Genomic DNA, 19,990 nt, shown 5'->3' on the forward strand with positions numbered 1-19,990 from the left:
CTCCAGTATATTATCACATGTCATCCTTACAATGATGCAGAGAAAGTAAGAGTACGCCCTCTCTTCAGATGAGTACACTTAAGCTAAAATAACTGTTACCCAAAGTCACAGAGCAGTAAATAAGAAAGTCAGGATTTAAACACATACTCCCAGAAACCTTACTCTTGTCACTAATACCATAATGCCTTGGAAATGTACTTTATGTAGTCGGATGTTATACTTTACCTGGTCTCAGGCATTTTCTCTACAACTTGGAATTTCTATAAAATATAGCATTTTTTCCTTTACTAAAATGGCTAGTGTGGCCAGAGACCCTGACAGGTTTGGAAAATAATTGTCACAAGTGCCAATTCAGGCCAGTTGCTAAAGTGATCACATTTCTTGCTTTCATTCACAAGGCATGTTGTTTTACTTACCTGCAATATAGCCGGATATGCTATTCAGGCCCTGAAAAAAGAGAATTAGGTCATGCCTTCCAAATGCCACATCCTATTTGAAGTCCTAGGTGAACTGGGTAATGTTTTCACTGTTTTTTTTCTAATTAGAAAAACACACCCATGATATAATGAATTTAGAAAAGATAACAATATAAAGAATAAATTGTTATCTATAATTGATGGGATGGTTTTGATTTGATAAGTGTATCTAAATACAAGAAAATCATGGCTTTAGTTCTACTCAAATGTTTCAGTACAGAATCAAACTCAGATTCTTCCAGGCTGTCTCTTCAAGCCCACCAAGGCAAGAGACCTGACATGAGAGCTCAGGAGAACCCGATGTCAGGCACATAATATTCACTTCACGACTATTTGATTAATTAATCTCACCTAATTTGATCCCTGGCAAAAGAGGCAAGAGGACGGTTTTCACGATGAAAGGCTGATATGAATCAAGCAGTGCTGGCAATCGGTTTTCCTTTCTGCAGCTGAAGAGCACACCAGTGGAAACCAGCCCAGTCTCACAATTGTTGCCAGGCCTCCCCTGCATTTTTCATCTCATAATCATAAGAGATGTGTGACTGAGATGGATTCATTCATCCACTCAACAAATATTTATTGAGTGCCTAGTATACGCCAGGGCCTGGCAAGTCTTCTTGGTGCTGGGGATTAAGCAGTGAGCTAGACTGACAGTACCCTGCTCTTAAAAGAAAATAAATGAGACGTTCTTAAAAGACCAATGTCCTTGTATCTGAAATGCCTATGGACTTCAAGTCTTTTTGTGCCCTTTCTAGATTTATGCCAGGAATAGAGGAACAAACCACCGTGCCATCATTTGCTGAAAGGCAGTGTCCAGTGAAATACTGTGTTGACATAAGGAAGCAAGTTCAAGTCAGGGTGGCATTTAGGTAAAAAGAGGCTCCAGGTTGGATAGTAGTTTAAACCCCCTGCTGCTAGGTAATGGGTTGGTTGATTGTTTTGTCCCTCTCACCCAGTCATGGACTTGGATCTGGAAGATGCCATGTCCAACTGAAGAGGAATATCAGAAAGTGTGGCTATTTCTTCCAGCAGTCTTGGAGAACAGTGTCTCTTTTCCGCAGAGGTTTTCTTTATATCTTTTATGTGTGTGGGTGTCCTTAGGCATGTTTTAAGCTGATTTGGGGGTATAGCAGATTTCTCCCATCTTTGTCCGATACAACACACCCTAATTACCATACAGAGTTCCTGGCTTCAAAGCGGTGGATTTTTTTTTGAAGAAAGATCTTTTCGGCTTTCCAATACTTTGAAGTTAAGGGACTCAGTGCCTTTTTAAAAATTTTTCCATGACTGCCCAACATGGACAAGTTACAAGACTTTAATTTGGGAAAACAATCTCACCAAGTCACTCTGTGTATGTCCATAAATTATTTATCTCCCTACCTATTAAGTTTCTATTTGTTTGTTTGTCTCAGAGATTGTTTGCGTTTCTCTCAGGCCCGCCTTCTGTTTCCTGTTTGTGATCAGAGGCTGCAGGGTGGGACTTGATGCTCAGGTATGAAGACACTTGGTGACTGAGAATGTTGAAAGACACTGTTTTTGTCTGGTGTTTACTTTCTCCAGTAGATGTTTCTGGTTGCTAACAAGGGATACGGAGAATTTTCTCTTTCATCATCTGTTTCCTAGTTCCTCCCCCACGCTTGTAGAATAACTGATTCATCATTGTTCACTGGCAGGTGGGGGGGGATTTGTAGGAAAGGAGGATGAAAGAAATGCAATCTCCTCCTGGCAATATATAATCCACTAATTTGAGCAAAACAAGACAAAGAAAACAATGCAACAAAATAACCTAGTTTCCAATTCTGACGCTGTTATACTAGATCAGTGATTCTCAATGTTTTTGCATATGAAGACCATTTTTTAATTTAAAAATCAGTCATGAGCACATACCCCCCCCCTTCCCCGATGCACAACTGTGGCTGTACTTTGGTGTCTGCTATTTAGGAAAATACATAATCAGATGCTACTCCTAGGTATGAAGAAACATTTAAATGAATTTCTATTTTAGTTAATCATAAAAAAACCCTATATACATTTGAAAAATAACAATGCATATATGAGGAAGAGATTTTGGTACACCAATAGATTCCTGATAATAACACTAGAGTTTTCATAGATTTGGATCAACCCATAAGTTGAAAAGTTTAGAACTGGGGAAGAAACACTATATTCCACTTGATTTGGACCAGAACCAAGGCAGGCATCTGGTGACCTCGGGTTTGACTGTGTCTGTGCTTTGTTGCTATGTAAACTTGGGCATGTTGCTTAATCTCTTTGGAGTGCATTTTCTTCATCTATAAAGTGGTGATGATAAGATATAGTAATGTTACTGGTGGCTAAATTACTAGAACCAGAGTTAGTCTTTCCCTTCCTGTTCCTTGCAACCCTGATACTACAGCACATCGTAGCCAATATGTACTTGCCTCATCAGGCCAGAAGTGAGAGACATTTCCAAAAGACTCAAGCCATATGGGTAGTAACATTTATCTACCACTGGCTCTGCTGAATTTACACTGATGACCTATTCATGAAAGCCTTGGTGTCTGTTTTCCAAACTACGAAGTCATTTCCCAAACAGAAGTTCTGCTAATCTCTTGTCTCCTGATACCACGTGTAATGTTGCTCTCTTAAGAACTGGCCTTTCTATTCATTGTTATTCATACAAAGATCTGCAAGGCATACGAATTCACAACTGAAATGAACAAAGGAAGCACCACGCTTGTAGCGAAAATTTTCGCATTTCGAGTCCGTAAATAGCATCCCTTATGTAATCCATTATTCTCAGCAAGGATCCGTGGGCTCAAGTCTATTTATTGTAACTTAGTTTTTCTCCTGTCATCTGGTAAGATTTAGCCATAACTATAGCAGCTGCAGTCCAAATTACCATGCTGCTCGGAATAGGCTCAGCGTGTACTGCTCTATGATGACTATGTCTTTTTTCTCATAGTGAGCTCAGGAGTGTGGGTCCCTCGCTAAGCGTACATCATATCCCAGGAAGGGTGAGCAAGGCGGTGTGGGGACAGGTAGCATCCCACCGAGCACTGCTCAGTGTGCTGCAGCTGCACGGCCCTTACCCCAAGGGCAGTCAAAACATCCAGATCAAAGGAGCTCAGAAAGAACCAAGGCAAAACCCTAATTCAATACAGGAAAATTACCATGACTGTAGTGCTTAGTTCATTCTTCCAAGAAAACAACAACAAAAGAAGGGGAAAAAAAAAAAGACAAAACAACAACAACAGCAAAAAACCCCTAAGATCAGGCTCTGGCATCAGGAATAAGTCTGCCAAGGCAGAAGGCATACCAACTGGGGAAGGAGGCTTGTTTTCCTAGATTAATCAGAGTGCTCTGAGTCTGCTTTTATTTCCAAATGTACTACTGCCAAGGTACAACATAAGCCACTTAACTCCTTCCCGCAAACTAGAATTATTAGCTGTCATACAAGCTAAACAATTTTAATAAAACCCCAGGAAAACTGAAATCCATTTAGGTGGAAGAGTTACACCAGGAGATAGGTAATCAGAGACTGGGGATTTTTAAACTCATTAAAAGCCTAATATAATTCCATCCCAGGGTGTTAATGGAAAGCAGTTATCCCAGTGGTTTCGTGTCAGTACCTGTCTAATAATTTGGTTGATAGATCCTCTTTGTGATGGACAGAAGGGCAAGGTATATCCACCACCACTGGAGCTGAGAATGATGATGGCCAAAGGTCCTCTACAGAAGGACCACAGATACAAAAGATCATTCCACTGTAGAAACTTCCTTTTCAGTCTGGTTTTGGGCAATAATAGGTCTAAAACCAAACAAAAAAAGGTAGAAACATTTCATTTGGAGGCTTTTGCTCCAAAATATCTTCCCAGAGTGGCTAGTACTGAGCTCCCTTCCCCCACCTCCATTAGTCACTCCCCAGAGTTGAGTTTCCAGGAGGCACATGTTAAAATGCCAATATGGTTACCTGGGAGGATGACACATGAGCACTCGTGATTGCATTGGTTTGCCAGGTTGCTTGGTAATGGTTCCAGGCTCTTAGCCTAAAGTAAGAGGAACAGAGCCAGCAGGCTCCACAGGAACAAGGCTATTTCCAAGGTGGAAAGCATTGCTCCCTGGGACAAGGGTTCCTGTGGGGAGTGCTCCAGGAGGAGCCCTTCCACCTGAGGGAAGTGGGAGGGGTGGGGAAGGGCATCTGGGCAAAGGCCCCAGAGAGGGCAAAGAGGACCCCAGGCAGGCTCTGGAGTAGACCATAGTGACCGCCTCCTTTTACCCTGGAATGAGCCTGAGGCTGCTGTTTTGTTCTCAACTAGGACTCCTGTAAGCCTTGAATTGCCACCTGTCACGGTTTTCATTGTGACATTAATAAATTTGATTGGAAGCACCACCAACACAGACCCAAATAGTTCATTTAAAACTAACAATCTTGGGACTTCCCCTGGTGGCGCAGTGGTTAGGAATCCGCCTGCCAATGCAGGGCACATGGGTTCGATCCCTGGTCTGGTAAGATCCCACAAGCCGCAGAGCAACTAAGCCCGTGCGCCACAACTGCTGAGTCCACGTGCCACAACTACTGAAGCCCACGCGCCTAGAGCCTGTGCTCTGCAACAAGAGAAGCCCCTGCAATAAGAAGCCCGTGCACTACAATGAAGAGTATCCCCCGCTCTCCACAACTACAGAAGGCCCACACACATCAGCAAAGACAATACAGCCAATAAATAAAAATAAAATTAATTAATTAAAAATAACAATCTTAACCAAAAAGGTAATAGTGCATGGATTAAATCTTCCTTTAATATGGCATTTTGGACCAAGAAAAATGTATTCATAATCATATAGTAAAGCTCCTCTGTGTTTACCCGGATCTAGTCATCACTAAAGCTGCATTTTCTATACACTGTGCATCTCTGCATACTGTGCACACAGGTAAAATTGAAGGATATAACTTGGGGGGAAAAGTGAGGGTCCTTTTTAGTTTTAAACTGGAAAGCTACACAATTTGTTTCTAGTTTCATATTTGTCTACCTCTTGTTCAATGTTATAGAGTAAAATTAAATTAGGAAAATTTACTGCTTTTTGGAGATATTTTTTCTATCTGTATTTATTCTGTTTTCATAGCTATTTGCCTTTCCTACCCCATTGGTGTAAATGTGTTTCTTTTTACACAATTTCTACATAGAGAAAAGTTGAAACAGGGAGTGGAAGTTCATTTTCACAATTTCTACATGAACAAATCCATCAGTATTAGATGAGATACCTTTCCTGGCTAGCAAGGGTGATCTGCGTCAGAGCTGCGTTCGTCTTCTGTTCTGAATGGACTGTGTGGTCTCTGTCAGCTCCTCTTCTTATGAGAGATTAGAGGCATTCCGTGACTTGAGTGAAAAGCAAATACCTACGACATATCATTGTGAACTCCTAGTCTTACTAGGGCAGAGAAATGGTATGTGGACAAGACAGATTCTTGAGGGTTTCTTTTATCCATGTTTTATTATTAATTGGAAAAAAGGGAAGCTGGGACAAGAGAGAGCAAGAGAGAACTTGAAGGAGCTACGGCCGCTGCTGACACCTCATGCTGAGAATTTCCGGGCTAGGCCCTGCACAGGTGAGGTACAATAAGGCTTAAAACCAAGGTGCAATAAAGCTCATTGCTCAATCCTTCTACCTGGCCAGCCCTTGCCCAAGGCTCCTGATACAAAAGTATCATCCTTAGAGCCAAAATCATCCCATTTCCTGGTAACCTGAAAAATGAACCAATTTCACTACCCAAAGACAGCATTCAATTGTTATAGGCCTTTCTATTAATTTGCACAAAACAGAACAAGGGGAGGTTCTACTATACAATCCTTTCCCTGAATTCATTAGTCATGTTATTTTTAAAGGACTCTGCTCTTTAAAAAGATAAGTGCCTTTTAATTGCATCAGAAAATAGGAAGGTGCGAAACATTACAGAACAATGAGATTGTTTCCCGTGGTTCTAAGAAAAGAGTTAGTTCTTCAGAAGTCAACTGAGGTCTTTTAGTGTGGGGTACAGAAATGCCATCTGATCCAAACTCCCACCCAAAGGAGTGAGAGAATCTTCTACACCATGTCCCAAACAGATGGCTAGTCTCCGTTTTAATATTTTCACTGCACAGCATACACAACCCATGTGTTTGAAGAATGGCTCATTTCTGTTTCTCAACATACAGTTGTCTGCCTCTTCGTATTTGCATTCATCTGAGAGTTTCACTCTCCTACTCAAAACGTTACCGAGCCCAAGCTCCCTCTGCTCGTCACACGACAGGCCAATGAATCCAAGACGAGGTGTTGAGGCAAGGAGTACGACTTTATTCCGAAAGCCGGCAGATCGAGAAGGTGGCAGACGAGTGCCTGTTGAAAAACTATCTTGCCTGAGTTAGAATTCAGGTTTCTGTTATACTGAAAGGATAGGGGGTGTGGCTGGTTATTGCAGACTTCTTGGTGCCTGAATCCTTTGTTCTTGCCGCTGTCCATGTGGGTCAGGTCATGATATTCCTGTAAACCTCCAATAAAACAAATGTTATTCTTTGCTCTGCAACTTTAATGAATGGAAAAGTGTTATATCTTTAAAGGTTAGAGGTTCGAGAAGAGGCTATCCTATATATTTCAGGCTATAATGCAACATTCTAAACTTGTAGCAAGAGCGAGAGAATACAAAGGTTAAAGTAAAACAAACAGATCTAAGGTGGAGTCCAATTTAGCTCTTACCTGTAGCAAAAACACTGATAACCTACTAGTGACTTCAGAATAAACCCAAAGGGGTGAGCATGGCACTCTCAGAACCTTGCCATATCATTTTTTCACTCAAATCTTATGTTTCCCTATTTCAACCATTTATTCAACAGATATATTGAACCTCTATATACGTTGGGCACTGCAGTAAATGCTGCCACCACAAGGAGGAAAAAGCACACCCTCCCGAACTGTAAGAACCTCATAGGAGCTCTTTCCAAATGTCCCGAATGCTGGCAATACAGACCTGTTAACTCAAAAGTGTCATCTTTCTCAAAGATGCCATCTAGTCTCACAGTGCTGTGGACTGATCTCCCTTCCAGCAATGCCCTTTCCTCCACACTGCTGCCAACAGAAATTCTACTTCTCAACACTCCCTCCTACGGGAACCCTTCTCCGATATCAAGGTCAGAAAGGAGAACGCCCTTATCTGTACTCCCATAGCACTTAGCTTCTAGAAAGGACCAGAACCGCATCCCTCTGGTCACTAATCTATCTCTTTTCCTAGCACAGGGCCTGGTGCCATCCCAGCGCTACATGGTCATTTGCTGAATGACTGATGTTGATGAAGGAATGAGTAAACATATTTCCATGGTGGTACTTGCCAGAGTCTAATTTGTGTTACCATTGGATATGTGTGTCTCTTGCCCATCAGAATGTAAGCTCCTTGTCCACAGGGACATGCTCTGTTCCTCTGTGTCCTCCATCCCTCACACAACACCTAGTGCATGATGAGTACCCAAGTGATGGATCTGACCTAATTCATTCAGTAAATATTATCCAATGACTAATACGTGTGCAAGACGCTGTTAGGCGCATGTGTGTCTTCCACAATACTGAGGACTTACTCTAAAAGAGTTTATAATCTAATAGGAAGAATAAGATACTCACAAATATAGTAATTAATATGCCAAACTAGCTTTTATTATCTTGCATATTAATTTTCTGATGAGTCATTAGAAAAGCATCTAAACTACTTAGATTTTCTAAGATTCCGAGTTAAAGTAACTTTTATTTAAATAACAAGAGCTGATATTTTCTTGACTGATTATATTTAACTCTGTGCCCAGCCCTGTTCTCAGCACTTTGCATGTCTTGTACATTCCTTACAACAGCCTTTGTAGTGGGAGCTATTATCAATCTCACAGAGGCAAAGAGAAACGCAGTAACTTTCCCAAGGTCACACACCTATTAAGTTGCAGAAGATGGGTTTGAACTCAGCCCACACACTTAACCAGGTAGGCTGTCTTTTTGGCAAAAGAAACACACCTCACCTTAGGTAACAGATGGCCTCCTGATATTTAAAGCAGAAGTCACTGCTTTGGAGATTTGGAGTAATGTCTAGTTGCTAATTTTTCCAACTATATTAGGACACTTACGTTAATAACTTCTGTATGAATAGCCTTGAGGATACTGGAACAGATTCTTAGCGAAGGGGACATCTAAATACCAACGGAGGAAATCTAGCTACCATAAGCAAAGACAGAAATTTACTAGAAGGATATTGAATAACCCTGAGTATTAAAAGGGAAGTTGAAAAACCAGATCTCTGAACCAGCAGGAACCAGGATAGCTCTTTGGCTCCCGGGAGCAGACACTAAAGGTGTTTTTCTCTTGGCCAGGGAGAATCAAAACATTTTGTTTGATTATGTCAGCAAGGCTCAATCCAATGGGGGTAGGGCTGTTCTCTGGACCACAAGGCATATGTTATTACCAGGAAAAAAAAAAGAAAGATGACATAGGGCAGTAACTCAACAGGTGCCCACTCCAGGAAATGTAGACCCATAAGCCTAAAGCTGTAGAAGTTATCAAATGTGTAGAATAGAATTTCTTAGAAATTCCTGGAATCCTGATTTTAATGTCCACAAATTAACACATGGCAGATTCACAAGTGGATGCTGGCCCTGTACGAGTAGAAGGAGGATCCAATAGTGTGTTGGTTACTAGCAACCCTACCGTGTGTCCCTTCACATAATCGTCCCACCGTGGCTGAGGGATCTTCCATCCATTTCCATCCTCTGAAGGCAGGGTGGCCACCAAAAGAAGGGAAGAGAGTGAGGAAGGGTGTATAAACTCACACAAAGCCACTTTGTTCTTGTCACCTTCCCAACCCACCCTTCTCGTTAAAGTATTATCACCAGCCCTTCATTTTATACACCACCTTCCCGTTTTTCTCCCCCAGATTATTTCCCCTTCTGATCCAGAAATAATCACGTATGTGACAGTTAAATGACTTACTTCTTTTCTGTATGCAAAGTCCTAAATTTAGCCTCTCTTCAAACACCTTTTCATGTAAACCAGGTTGAGGGAGGGTAGACGAGAAAGGATGCGCTCTCAGATGGGAGGGTTGGGGGAGCAAGGTCATCACTGGCAGTTCTGGAGCTCGAGCAGGGCAGCTGCCGTGAGGACCAAACCCCCTCAAATGAGCAGCCGGATGCACAGTGTGGCTCACAGATGGGCTTTAATAACAAAGCTCAGCCACCTGGTGACTTCCTGCGTTAGCTAATTATTCCTGTTTTAGCTAACTTAAAAGCTTGGTACTAAGCTTTGATAACTATGGTTTACTTTTTTTGGTCACCCTCCTTCTATATTTTGGTTTCTTGGGGGTAAATCCCTGCCCTAGTTACTTCTCTGGGGAAAGCCTGGCTTGCCTACTATTCTTAGCAGAAAAGTCTCTAAGAAAATCTCAAAAATGCTTTCATTAACATTCTGATTCTCTAAGTTTTCCATCAAAATACACTACCGTAAACAGCAGAGTGAATTAAGTGTCTATCCCAGGGGTCTAGGGTGGTAGGCCAAAGCAGCTCTCACTGAAAATCTTGTACTATACGTCAAGATTTCACACCAAACTTGCTTTTCCCTTCATTATTTTGGTGTCTTATTGGAATATTTTAAAAAGTGGTGCAATTATCGCTGAGTAAACTTGAATCTCCAGGAAGATATATCAAATGCCCTATGAATTATACACCCTTCAGAACACTGCCACGTGCAAAAGCAGAGAAATGAGTTTAGGAATTCAGGGAATAACAAAACAAAGAGGCCCTGGTCATGGCAATGGAAACAAAAATCAGATAAGTGACTTCCTAAAGAAATAAGGAAGGTAGTCTTTAGGAAGCAGCTTAGAACCCAAAACATCACTAGGAGATTGTATCAACTTGAGGCCTGGGCCCCGAAGGTGCAGTCGGCCTTGCTCTTCACTCTGTAGGCCTTGACATTCATCTGTTCTCAGCCCCAGGCCCTGAGAGCCACCACCTCGGGCCATTTTTTCAGCCCAGAAAAAAAAGGAGATAAAGGGAACAGGCAATCCATATACTCCAAACTGTAACTGGATTCTTTGGAAAAGCACGACTTTCCTGAGCTTGACACATCTTGATTCAAATCCCAGCTCTTCCCTTCAAAAGCTGTGTCATATGGGACAAAAGTACTTCAATTTCCTCAGTGATAAAAGTATAATATTTATCTCATAGGACTCTTCTAAAGATCAATTGAAGTTATGCACACATTTGCTTTTAAAATAAGTGATTTTAAAATATATGAAATATACAAGGACATGCAAAGAAAATGAATCTACTCTATTTCCTCTGACTAGTCTAATATCCCAAATGAGTTCCCACCCTGCTGGGGGTGGGGTGGAATGAAGAAAAATGAACAGAACACATAAGTCAAGGGACAGTAACTTCGTGCCTTCTAGGGGTCTTGGACCTGTGTCTGGGCAAGTCCCTGAAACTGCCAGGCTGGATGGAGTCTGCTCAGCCTGAGGTCTGAACTCTCGGCTCAGTTGGTCCTGATGTAGGACCAGTGATGGCTGCCTCCCCTTGCAGCAGGCTACTCTGCATGGTTGTCCCCTTGCCAGAGTTCAGCATGGCAAACGGAATGAAACAGCCTCCCTTCCTCTGACTTTGCCTTCAGTTCATCTAAAACCCTCCTCGGTCTTTAACATCCTAGTCCAACAGCTTCCCTCCCTCCTGTCTGTCTCTCCTGCCCTGCATCCTGCCCTTCCTGCAGCAGGAGAGCATCTCCCGTGGTACTCTGAGCTTGCTCCAGCCCTGGCTTATGGTACCCTCAAGGTCTAACTCTTTGTAGATGTGTGGCTATGTAATGAGTGATTCAGAAATTTAAGAACCCTTCTTCTCTGGATAAATTCTAGATTTCAAGACTATACTTTCAAAAATTCTATTCCAGTTGTCAAAAGCTGAATACAGACTCTTTGCATTCCTGTGGCAACAATCCTAACCACCTCCCACCCCTGATACAAATGGATGCCTCTGGCAAATGAGAGAGACATAGAAACAAGAAAAGCACACTGATAGATTTAAAAATGTATCTTATCCTCATCACACTATTTCTTTTTCCATCAAGGCAGTGTTTTAGTTGGTTAGGAGTTTTCATAGTACTATACTATCAATAGCATACTTTGTGTGGGAGTTAAACAGGGTTTTATGGGCTGGCCTCGGAGGGTAATCGTCATAAATAACGTTATTTCTATGGGAAAATTTCTTGAAAATCTCTAATAACTGACTTTCAAATGAATTTTTGGAACACATCTGGTTTGTAAGTTGAGAGTGGACAGTATTCTGTTTTAATACCGAAAACTTCCCTGAGTTACAAAAAAAGTGAAATCTAAGGAGGATGATGATCTTGGACTAGAGAAATTAATATTTCTAGTTTCTCTGTTTTTATAGCTTACTTCCTTAGCTTTTTAGCACAAATATAATAGATCAGAGAGGCCAAATTTGAACTATAAACTCAAGGCTGTGGTGAATTAAATGTATTTGCTTTGTTCTGCAGATGTTAAACACAATTCCCACAAAATCTGAAAGGTGGAGTTAATTCTGCCTTAGACGAATCTAATGAGCATCTGTTTTGATTTTTCTAACCATTGATCTGATTTTCTTTTAACTTGATACCGGTTGGTTTACACAAGTCCGTGTGATAATTGCAAATAGCCGAAGGTGAAATCATTCCAGAATCCCCGAAACAGCTTTTTTTCCTTAAAATGTCAAATGATCCTTTAAAGACATTTAACAATTTTGTGTGGGTGCAAAGTAAGTTTGCATAAATACATCTACATTTTATTTCTCTAAATGTGTCTACACACAAATACATAACTAAATAAAACTTGGGAAGTTGTGGATTGCTTTCTGTGAAGGGAAGAAGTTTCTTTAACAAGAATGTGGAAAACATGAAACTCCATGTTACGGACTAAATTGTGTCCTGCACAAAATTCATGTGATGAAGTCCTACTCCCCAGTGCCTCCGAATATGACTGTAATTAAACATAGAGGCTTTGAAGAGGTGATTAAGTTAAAATGAAATCATTCGAGTGAGCCCTAATCCAGTATGACCGATGTCCTCATACGAAGAAGAAATTTGGACACAGACACATGTACAGAGGGGAGACTGTGTGAACATGCAGGGAGAAGGCGGGTATCTACAAGCCAAGGGCAGAGGCCTCAGGAGAAACCAACCCTGTCAACACCTTAATCTTGGACTTCTAGCTCCAGAATTGTGAGAAAATAAATCTCTGTTGTTTAAGCCCCCCAGTGTATGATACTTTGTTATGGCAGCCCTAGCAAACGAATACACTCCATAACCTAAAATTACGTCCAGAGGTATGAAATATAATTTAGGTTATTTGATGGAATAGCCATTTTATACTTTATTGACAGATCATGAGTTTCTTACTTAGGTTATATGATGATATTGGGGGGTTCTGCAATTGCTTAATTTGAATTTTACTTTAAATTATATTTTATATATTTTAACACTGTAATAAAAATAACGAAATATATTAGATATCAAAATTTGACCCTTGGGACTTCCCTGGTGGTCCAGTGGTTAAGACTTCACCTTCCAATGCAAGGGACGTGGGTTCGATCCCTGGTGGGGAAGCTAATATCCCACATGCCTGGGGGCCAAAAAACCAAAACATAAAACAGAAGCAACATTGTAACAAATTCAATAAAGACTTTTAAAATGGTCCACATCAAAAAAAAAATTCTTAAAAAAAAAATTGACCCTTGCAGACCTTCATTCCGTAACTTGTATTAATATCATCATTGCGTAGTTCTCAGAACAAAGCTCCTCACATCACGGTGCATGTATCTTAATTACCTGTAAATATTATCAGAAATGCTGCAGCTTTGTACTAGTCTTTTTTTCTTAATGCAGAGCTGAATAAAATATCTAAATTTGTTAGTAATTCTTTAAATGTATCCCATTAAATAATATTAGTAAATTGTCACTAAAAAAAAAATTACATATTCTTATAAGAAAACCTGAAAAGTAGTAGGAAGAAACATTCTTTCTCACCCCATAATTATGTTAGTGATATCTCCATAGTTTCTTGTTCTATAATTATTTTTACATTATTAGAGTATTGAGACAGGCATACCTTGATAATTAAAAATAAGAAATATATAATTTCTGAGAGTAAAGTTGATATGTAATATGCTTATTGCGCAACATGCCAGAAATTCAGAAAATAATAAAGAGAATAAAAAGCACTCAGAATCCCCGACCTCAAACACACACAAACTGAAGTTCTGCATGTATCTGCTTACATACAATTGTGAATATAGTGCTTTTGTACAGAGAGACAAGTACACAGGTACGCCTCTCTCAGGTACATGTCAATAAGGCTCTGGGCACACCCATTCAGTGTACGCCCTTGTCAGGGTGTATATAATAATGAATTGTATAAAAAGAAGTGACTACCGTGATCTGTCAAGTCACAGTGACATCATGTAAGAGAGTTTTGGCACATACTGTAAGCTTTCTATATGACTTACATATGCATCATAAGAAAAGCAAGCAGCTGATAGATATTATTAGCTGTTAAATTTGGAAGCAAAAATGTCACGTTAATCCTCTTTCAAACATTTGCATCAGTTTAATTACACAGAATCCTCAGACTGCAATCAGAATTGTTTCAAAAAACTAGCGACTTCCCTGGTGGTCCAGTGGGTAAGACTCTGCACTCCCAATGCAGGGGGCCCTGGTGGGATCCCTGGTAAGGGAACTAGATCCAGTGTGCTGCAGCTAAGAGTTCACATGCCAGAACTTAAGATCCCGCATGCTGCAACAAAGATCAAAGATCCCATGTGCTGCAACTAAGACCCAGCTCAGGCAAATAAATAAATAAATAAATAAATAAATAAATAAATAAATAAACATTAAAAAAAAAACTAACACCTTGCAACTCAGGATCTCCTCAACACAGAAAATAACTGGATTCTGATGCAAATTATAGCAATAATCTAAGGTATGGGGGGAAGTATTTGTTTTTTGGTTTTCTTGTTTGTTTTAAGATCATCAAATATTTTACTTTTTTTAAATTGAAGTATAGTTGATTTATAATGTTGTGTTAGTTTCAGGTGTACAGTGAAGTGATTCAGTTTTACATATACATAGTTTTTTTTATATATTGAGTATATATTTTGGTTTTTAATATATATTCCCATTACTGTCCTTAACTGACTTTATAGTAAGGAAACATTATAAATGTAAATGTATAAAATAATTATACATGGATTGAATGCATGAATGGCTTCACCCTTCATTTCAATGTAAGATTTCACTTGAAAAAATATGTGGAAACCACTGACATGAAGGAATAATTGAAGAAACCAGTATCTTTGGCCTGGAAAAGAAAAAGTTAAAGGGAGACATTCACGCTGCCTTCGTATATCTGAACCAGAAGTAGTTTATGCTGGTTGCTTCAGAAAGTGGGAGACAGAATTAATGACGTTACAGGTGGATGAATCTCAACACAATATAAGGAAAACTTGCCACAATTAGTTCTTTCTAAAAGTAAATGGTTGCATCTGGAACTCCCAACTCTCCATGGGAGATATTCAGGCAAACTGTGCGTCTTTAAGGATTTCTGTACAAAGGACTCCTCTTTTGGAACAGGAAAGATTAACTCCAATTCAGAGTTCAGAATCCAAGGAGGAATAGCACTTTGAGAAGAAAGCAAGCATTTTGGCCCTCTTCTTTTAGGGATTTGAGAGAAAACCCTGAATTTTCTGCATGCTTAATCACATAAGCCAGGAGATTAAAGTCACGTAGAGCCAGAATGCTCTGCTGTACCTGGCAGAGCTCTGTAGCAGGGGACAACTTCAGAAAAGCTCCCTCCTTATGTGGGGATAAAGCGGTGCTTGGAAACACTAAGCTTTAGGAATTGGGGTTTGTAAGGTAGGAAAAACAAGAGAAGGGATTCAAAAAAATTACACCCTGAAAAGAGAAAATAGTAATTTTGAGTTACTTACATAAGAACATTTTATATGTTCAGGCTTATGCAACTAAAAAGAGAAGCAGGAAAGCCTGTCAATGAAGATGCTCTCAAGTCCACCCTAATATCAATGGCTTATTTAAGCTCTTGAATGTTTACTTTGGGAAAAAGTCGAGGCATGCCCACAGCAAACTGTGACTTACTACTGAACTCACCCAAGAGAAGTGGTATAACGTGCGAATTAGCAGTACACCCTCTGAAGCCCAATTTCCTCGGTGCAGTTCTTGGCCATACGGAGAGTGACACCAACTTGCCCTGGTTTGCCAGAGGCTTTTCTGATTTTAGCACTGAAAATGCCATTTCTTGAGAGCACCCTCAGCCCCAGAAAAACTGGGACAATTGGTCACCCTAGCTTTACAACTTGCCAGCTGGGAAAACTGGCAAAAAGGACCTAAATTCTGTGGGGCAATAAAGTACCTACCTCAATAATGCTATGAAGATGATAATGTGAGTGGTAAATATAAAACACAGGATATTGATCAGTGTCTACATGGTCACTGAGTAATCGTGAGGGGTTTTTACCATCTGTGATCAAGCTCTGCTCAGCCAGCATTGTGACCTTAGACATATTAGATCTATGTCCATGCATATTTAGAACCACTTAAAACAAGTCCCTCCCAGTTTACATCATGGTCCTACCAATAGCTGAAATACATACAAAAAAAATGGATTTATCCATGTTGATCTTAATCTATGGATCAATCATTTAAATCCAAAGATTTAATTCCACATATAAACTGCACATACATTCTTCAAACCCACAGCTCTTCAGGAATTTTATAAAAGTGCTTTCTCTGTAGAGGATACAATGGGTCTTAAAATACCTAAAACAGTCCTGAGTGGGTTGTTGGAAAGATGGGGAAAAGAGACCAGAGACAGAATAGATTAATCAGCCAGTGAATTAGAGTGATGATGCAGATCTATGCAAATGCTGACAGCAATGAAGCACTAAGGAAAGGGCTTGAGTGTGATGCTTGTTTTTCCATCATTTATATAACTTTCTGATGTTCAACGTGAAAAAAAAGATTAAAAATGTAAAGTACATCCCCAAATTATCACATAAATGTGTAATTACCAGAAAAGACTCCGTGTTCCTAAAAATATTTAAAGAAAATAGGCATATACAGCTATTAAAAAAAAAAGTAGAGTATAAATTTTTAAGTAGTACTGGGCAAGGACTTCCCTTTACTGAAAAGTGCTCTAGTCATATTTAGGGTGAAAGATTGCAAGTGGAAGAGACCACCTGTCCTAGAATCATCAAGGGCATCTCATCTGCTTTGAAGTGACGGCACGAGACCCACTACCATTGTGCATTATTTCTACTTTAACGAAAGTGAACTGGATGACCTTTGAGCATCCTTCCAGAAAAAAGAGGCGGCAGGGAGGAGTTTGCTGATGCAGAAAGTTAGTAATTATCACTAAAATAAAGCAGTTTAAGAAAAGTCAATGAAGAGCCAAACGTTTGTGGACAGGATTGCACAAAGCACATTTGCTGAAGGACTGGACCGTGCCTTCTGTGTTACAAGCAGCTGGTATGTACGTGAGGAGCAGGGCTCTCAGGCCCTCAAGCACCCCTCCCACTGTTAATCCTTCTTGGGACAGGAAGTTTGCAGGTTGCTGGATTTTTGAAGTATTTTTTCTTGAGATTATCCAGAGGTAATAGACCACATGAATTTTGTTCATTCATGAAATGGTTAATGTTTATTCACCCTAGAGATTGTTTTAGACAAAATAAAGCCTTAGTCAACTGGAGCCTAACTTACTACAACCTTTAATTAACATTTTTCCTTTTCATTTTCTTTGATGAGAAATGAAGTGAATCACAAGAAAGTACTTTAACATGCAGGATTAATCTTTTTAGCCAACCAATCCCAAGATGTAACCTGGTATTAGTAAAGATCTCTTCTGACTCATCTCGTTCCTCTTTTATATTTATGATCAAATAAAAAGTATGAATTTAGGCTCAGCTCAATGATCCTTAAGCAAAGAGTGGTGTGAGATATTTGGGATGATAGCCACTGAAAGGTTTTTAGTTAATTTGCAATCAAAGAGAATACTAGCCTTTTAGAATCAGAAGGTGCCTTAGAGTAGGGTTTGCTTCCTATTCAGTCTATGCCTCTTTCACTCCCAAGGCTGTCCAGGTTTGGATAACAAACCACTTATTCACCATACTACATCATCTAGTCACTACAGTGACTTTCAAACAATTTTTGGCAGCAGAATCCTTTTTTAACACCAAATTTTAAAGTAGCAGACAGACATCACTGTGAGCCTACACTATTGCCCACACTATGCAAAGAAGTCCGAGGCATCTTGCTTCTGTTGTGTGAATAATATCATCTTGGCCATCCTGGAACTGCTAAGGTATCACCAGAGGGTGCTCTGTGTTGACATTGATATTCACCTTGGTGATGGCGCGGAAGAGGCGTCCTATACCACAGACCGCGTCATGACTGTGTCCTTTCATAGATATGGAGAGTACTTCCCAGGAACTGGGGACCTACAGGATTTGGGGGCTAGCAAAGGCAAGTATTATGCTGTTAACTACCTCCTCTAAGATGGAATTGATGATGAGTCCTACGAGGCCATTTTCAAGCCAGTCGTGTCTAAAGTCATGGAGATGTTCCAGCCCAGTGCAGTCATCTTACAGTGTGGCTCTGACTCCCTGTCTGGGGATCAGTTAGGTGGCTTCAATTTGACCATCAAAGGGCATGCCAAGTGTGTGGAATTTGTGAAGAGCGTTGACCTGCCTATGCTGATGCTGGGAGGAGGTGGCTACACCATTTGTAATGTCGCCCGGTGCTGGACATAACTGTGGCCCTGGACACGGAGATCCCTAATGAGCTTCCATACGGTGACTACTGCGAATACTTTGGACCAGATTTCAGATTTCACATCAGTCCTTCCAATATGACTAACCAGAACACTAATGAGTACCCGGAAAAGATCAAACAGCAACTGTTTGAGAACCTGAGAATGCTGCCCCATGCACCTGGGGTCCAAATACAGGCCATTCCTGAGGATGCCATTCCAGAGGAGAGTGGTGATGAGGATGAAGAAGACCCTGACAAGCACATCTCAATCTGTTCCTCGAACAAACGAATTGCCTGTGAGGAAGAGTTCTCCGACTCTGATGAGGAGGGAGAAGGCGGTCTCAAGAACTCTTCCAACTTCAAAAAAGCCAAGAGAGTCAAAACAGAAGATGAGAAAGAGAAAGACCCAGAAGAGAAGAAAGAAGTCATAGAGGAGGAGAAAACCAAGGAGGAGAAGCAAGAAGCCAAAAGGGTCAAGGCAGAGTTCAAGTTGGCCTGAACAGACCTCTCCAGTTCTGGCTTTTTGCCAAGTTCCCCACCTTTATCCCACAACCCCTCAGATTTTATATTCTCTATGTCTCTGTGTATTTATATAAAAATATGTTAAATATAAATATCCTCAGGGACTAGACAGGAACCAGGCCCCTGAGCTCAGGGCACACATGTTAGGTGAGCTTTTCTACTAGCTGCCTTGCCACCCATCCCTCCCAAACTCTTAATTTTGAACCAAACACATGCCAGGTTTGGGTGGAAGGGATACACTTAAGAAGCCATAGGACAAAATCTTGAAGTGCCTGCTCAGTAGCTTTGAAATGGTGCCCTTGTTGAGCATTTTAGAAGGGGTGGCTGGGTCTTCAGCAACTCCCTGCTGTTTTCAGGCTCTTGTCATCAGCTGTTTTTAGATTGGTTCTGTTCTCATACCTTCCCACTGGCCCCTAGTGAGCCAAGAAGCTCACACTGTCTGCCCTCTCTGTCCTCCCCCAATTCTGCAGGTAAAGATTAGTAGTCTAGCTTCCTTTTTTTTTTTTTTTTTTTTTTTTTTTGTGGCACACGGGCTTAGTTGCTCCATGGCATGTGGGATCTTCCTGGAGCTGGGATCGAACCCGTGACCTCTGCATTGGCAGGCGGATTCTTAACCACTGCGCCACCTAGGAAGCCCCATAGCTTCCTTTTTGAGATATTGTTTTCATTTTTGTGAGAATCTTTGTAATAAATGGCCCACTTCTATAAAAATAAATAAATAAATAGATAAACAAATAGATAAATAAATAAATAAAACCAAATTTTACACAGAGCTCGGATATATAGACAGGGTGACCAGCCATCCCACTCTGACCAGGACAATTGCGGAGTTTTGGGATGAAGAACATTTAATGCTAAAACTGGGGCAGTCGCACTCAAACCAAGACAGTGGTCACCCTACTGTAAAATAACAAAAGCTCTGTTTTCCCGGTGTAAATGTTTTTTTATAAATACAAATTCATAATATTCCTTTTTCATTAAGCCAATCGATAAAAAAAATAAGGCCATTTCAATGATCACAAAAAAAATAATATTGAGAGTGAGAGTTGCATGCTTACATGAGCCTCAGAACACAATTTATTTCTGAAGGAACTTGTTTTGGTTTCAGTACCGAGGACATTCTGATTCAGATATGTAAAGAGTTGCAAATG

The 19,990-nt window shown here is 40.5% G+C and overlaps 1 protein-coding gene across 1 annotated transcript; it reads left to right on the plus strand.

Moving 5' to 3' along the window:
- Positions 1–292: 292 nt before the first annotated feature.
- Positions 293–18,869, plus strand: LOC130834000 (histone deacetylase 1-like). The gene is given in 7 exon segments (XM_057704118.1): positions 293–321; positions 1,232–1,345; positions 3,421–3,597; positions 7,325–7,618; positions 9,513–9,696; positions 17,756–18,311; positions 18,314–18,869. Coding segments are annotated over 7 exon segments (1,857 nt in total). The 3' UTR covers positions 18,817–18,869.
- The last annotated feature ends 1,121 nt before the right edge of the window (positions 18,870–19,990 follow it).

The sequence above is a fragment of the Hippopotamus amphibius genome, chromosome 12 (genome assembly GCF_030028045.1).
Source record: "Hippopotamus amphibius kiboko isolate mHipAmp2 chromosome 12, mHipAmp2.hap2, whole genome shotgun sequence".
NCBI lineage: Eukaryota > Metazoa > Chordata > Mammalia > Artiodactyla > Hippopotamidae > Hippopotamus > Hippopotamus amphibius.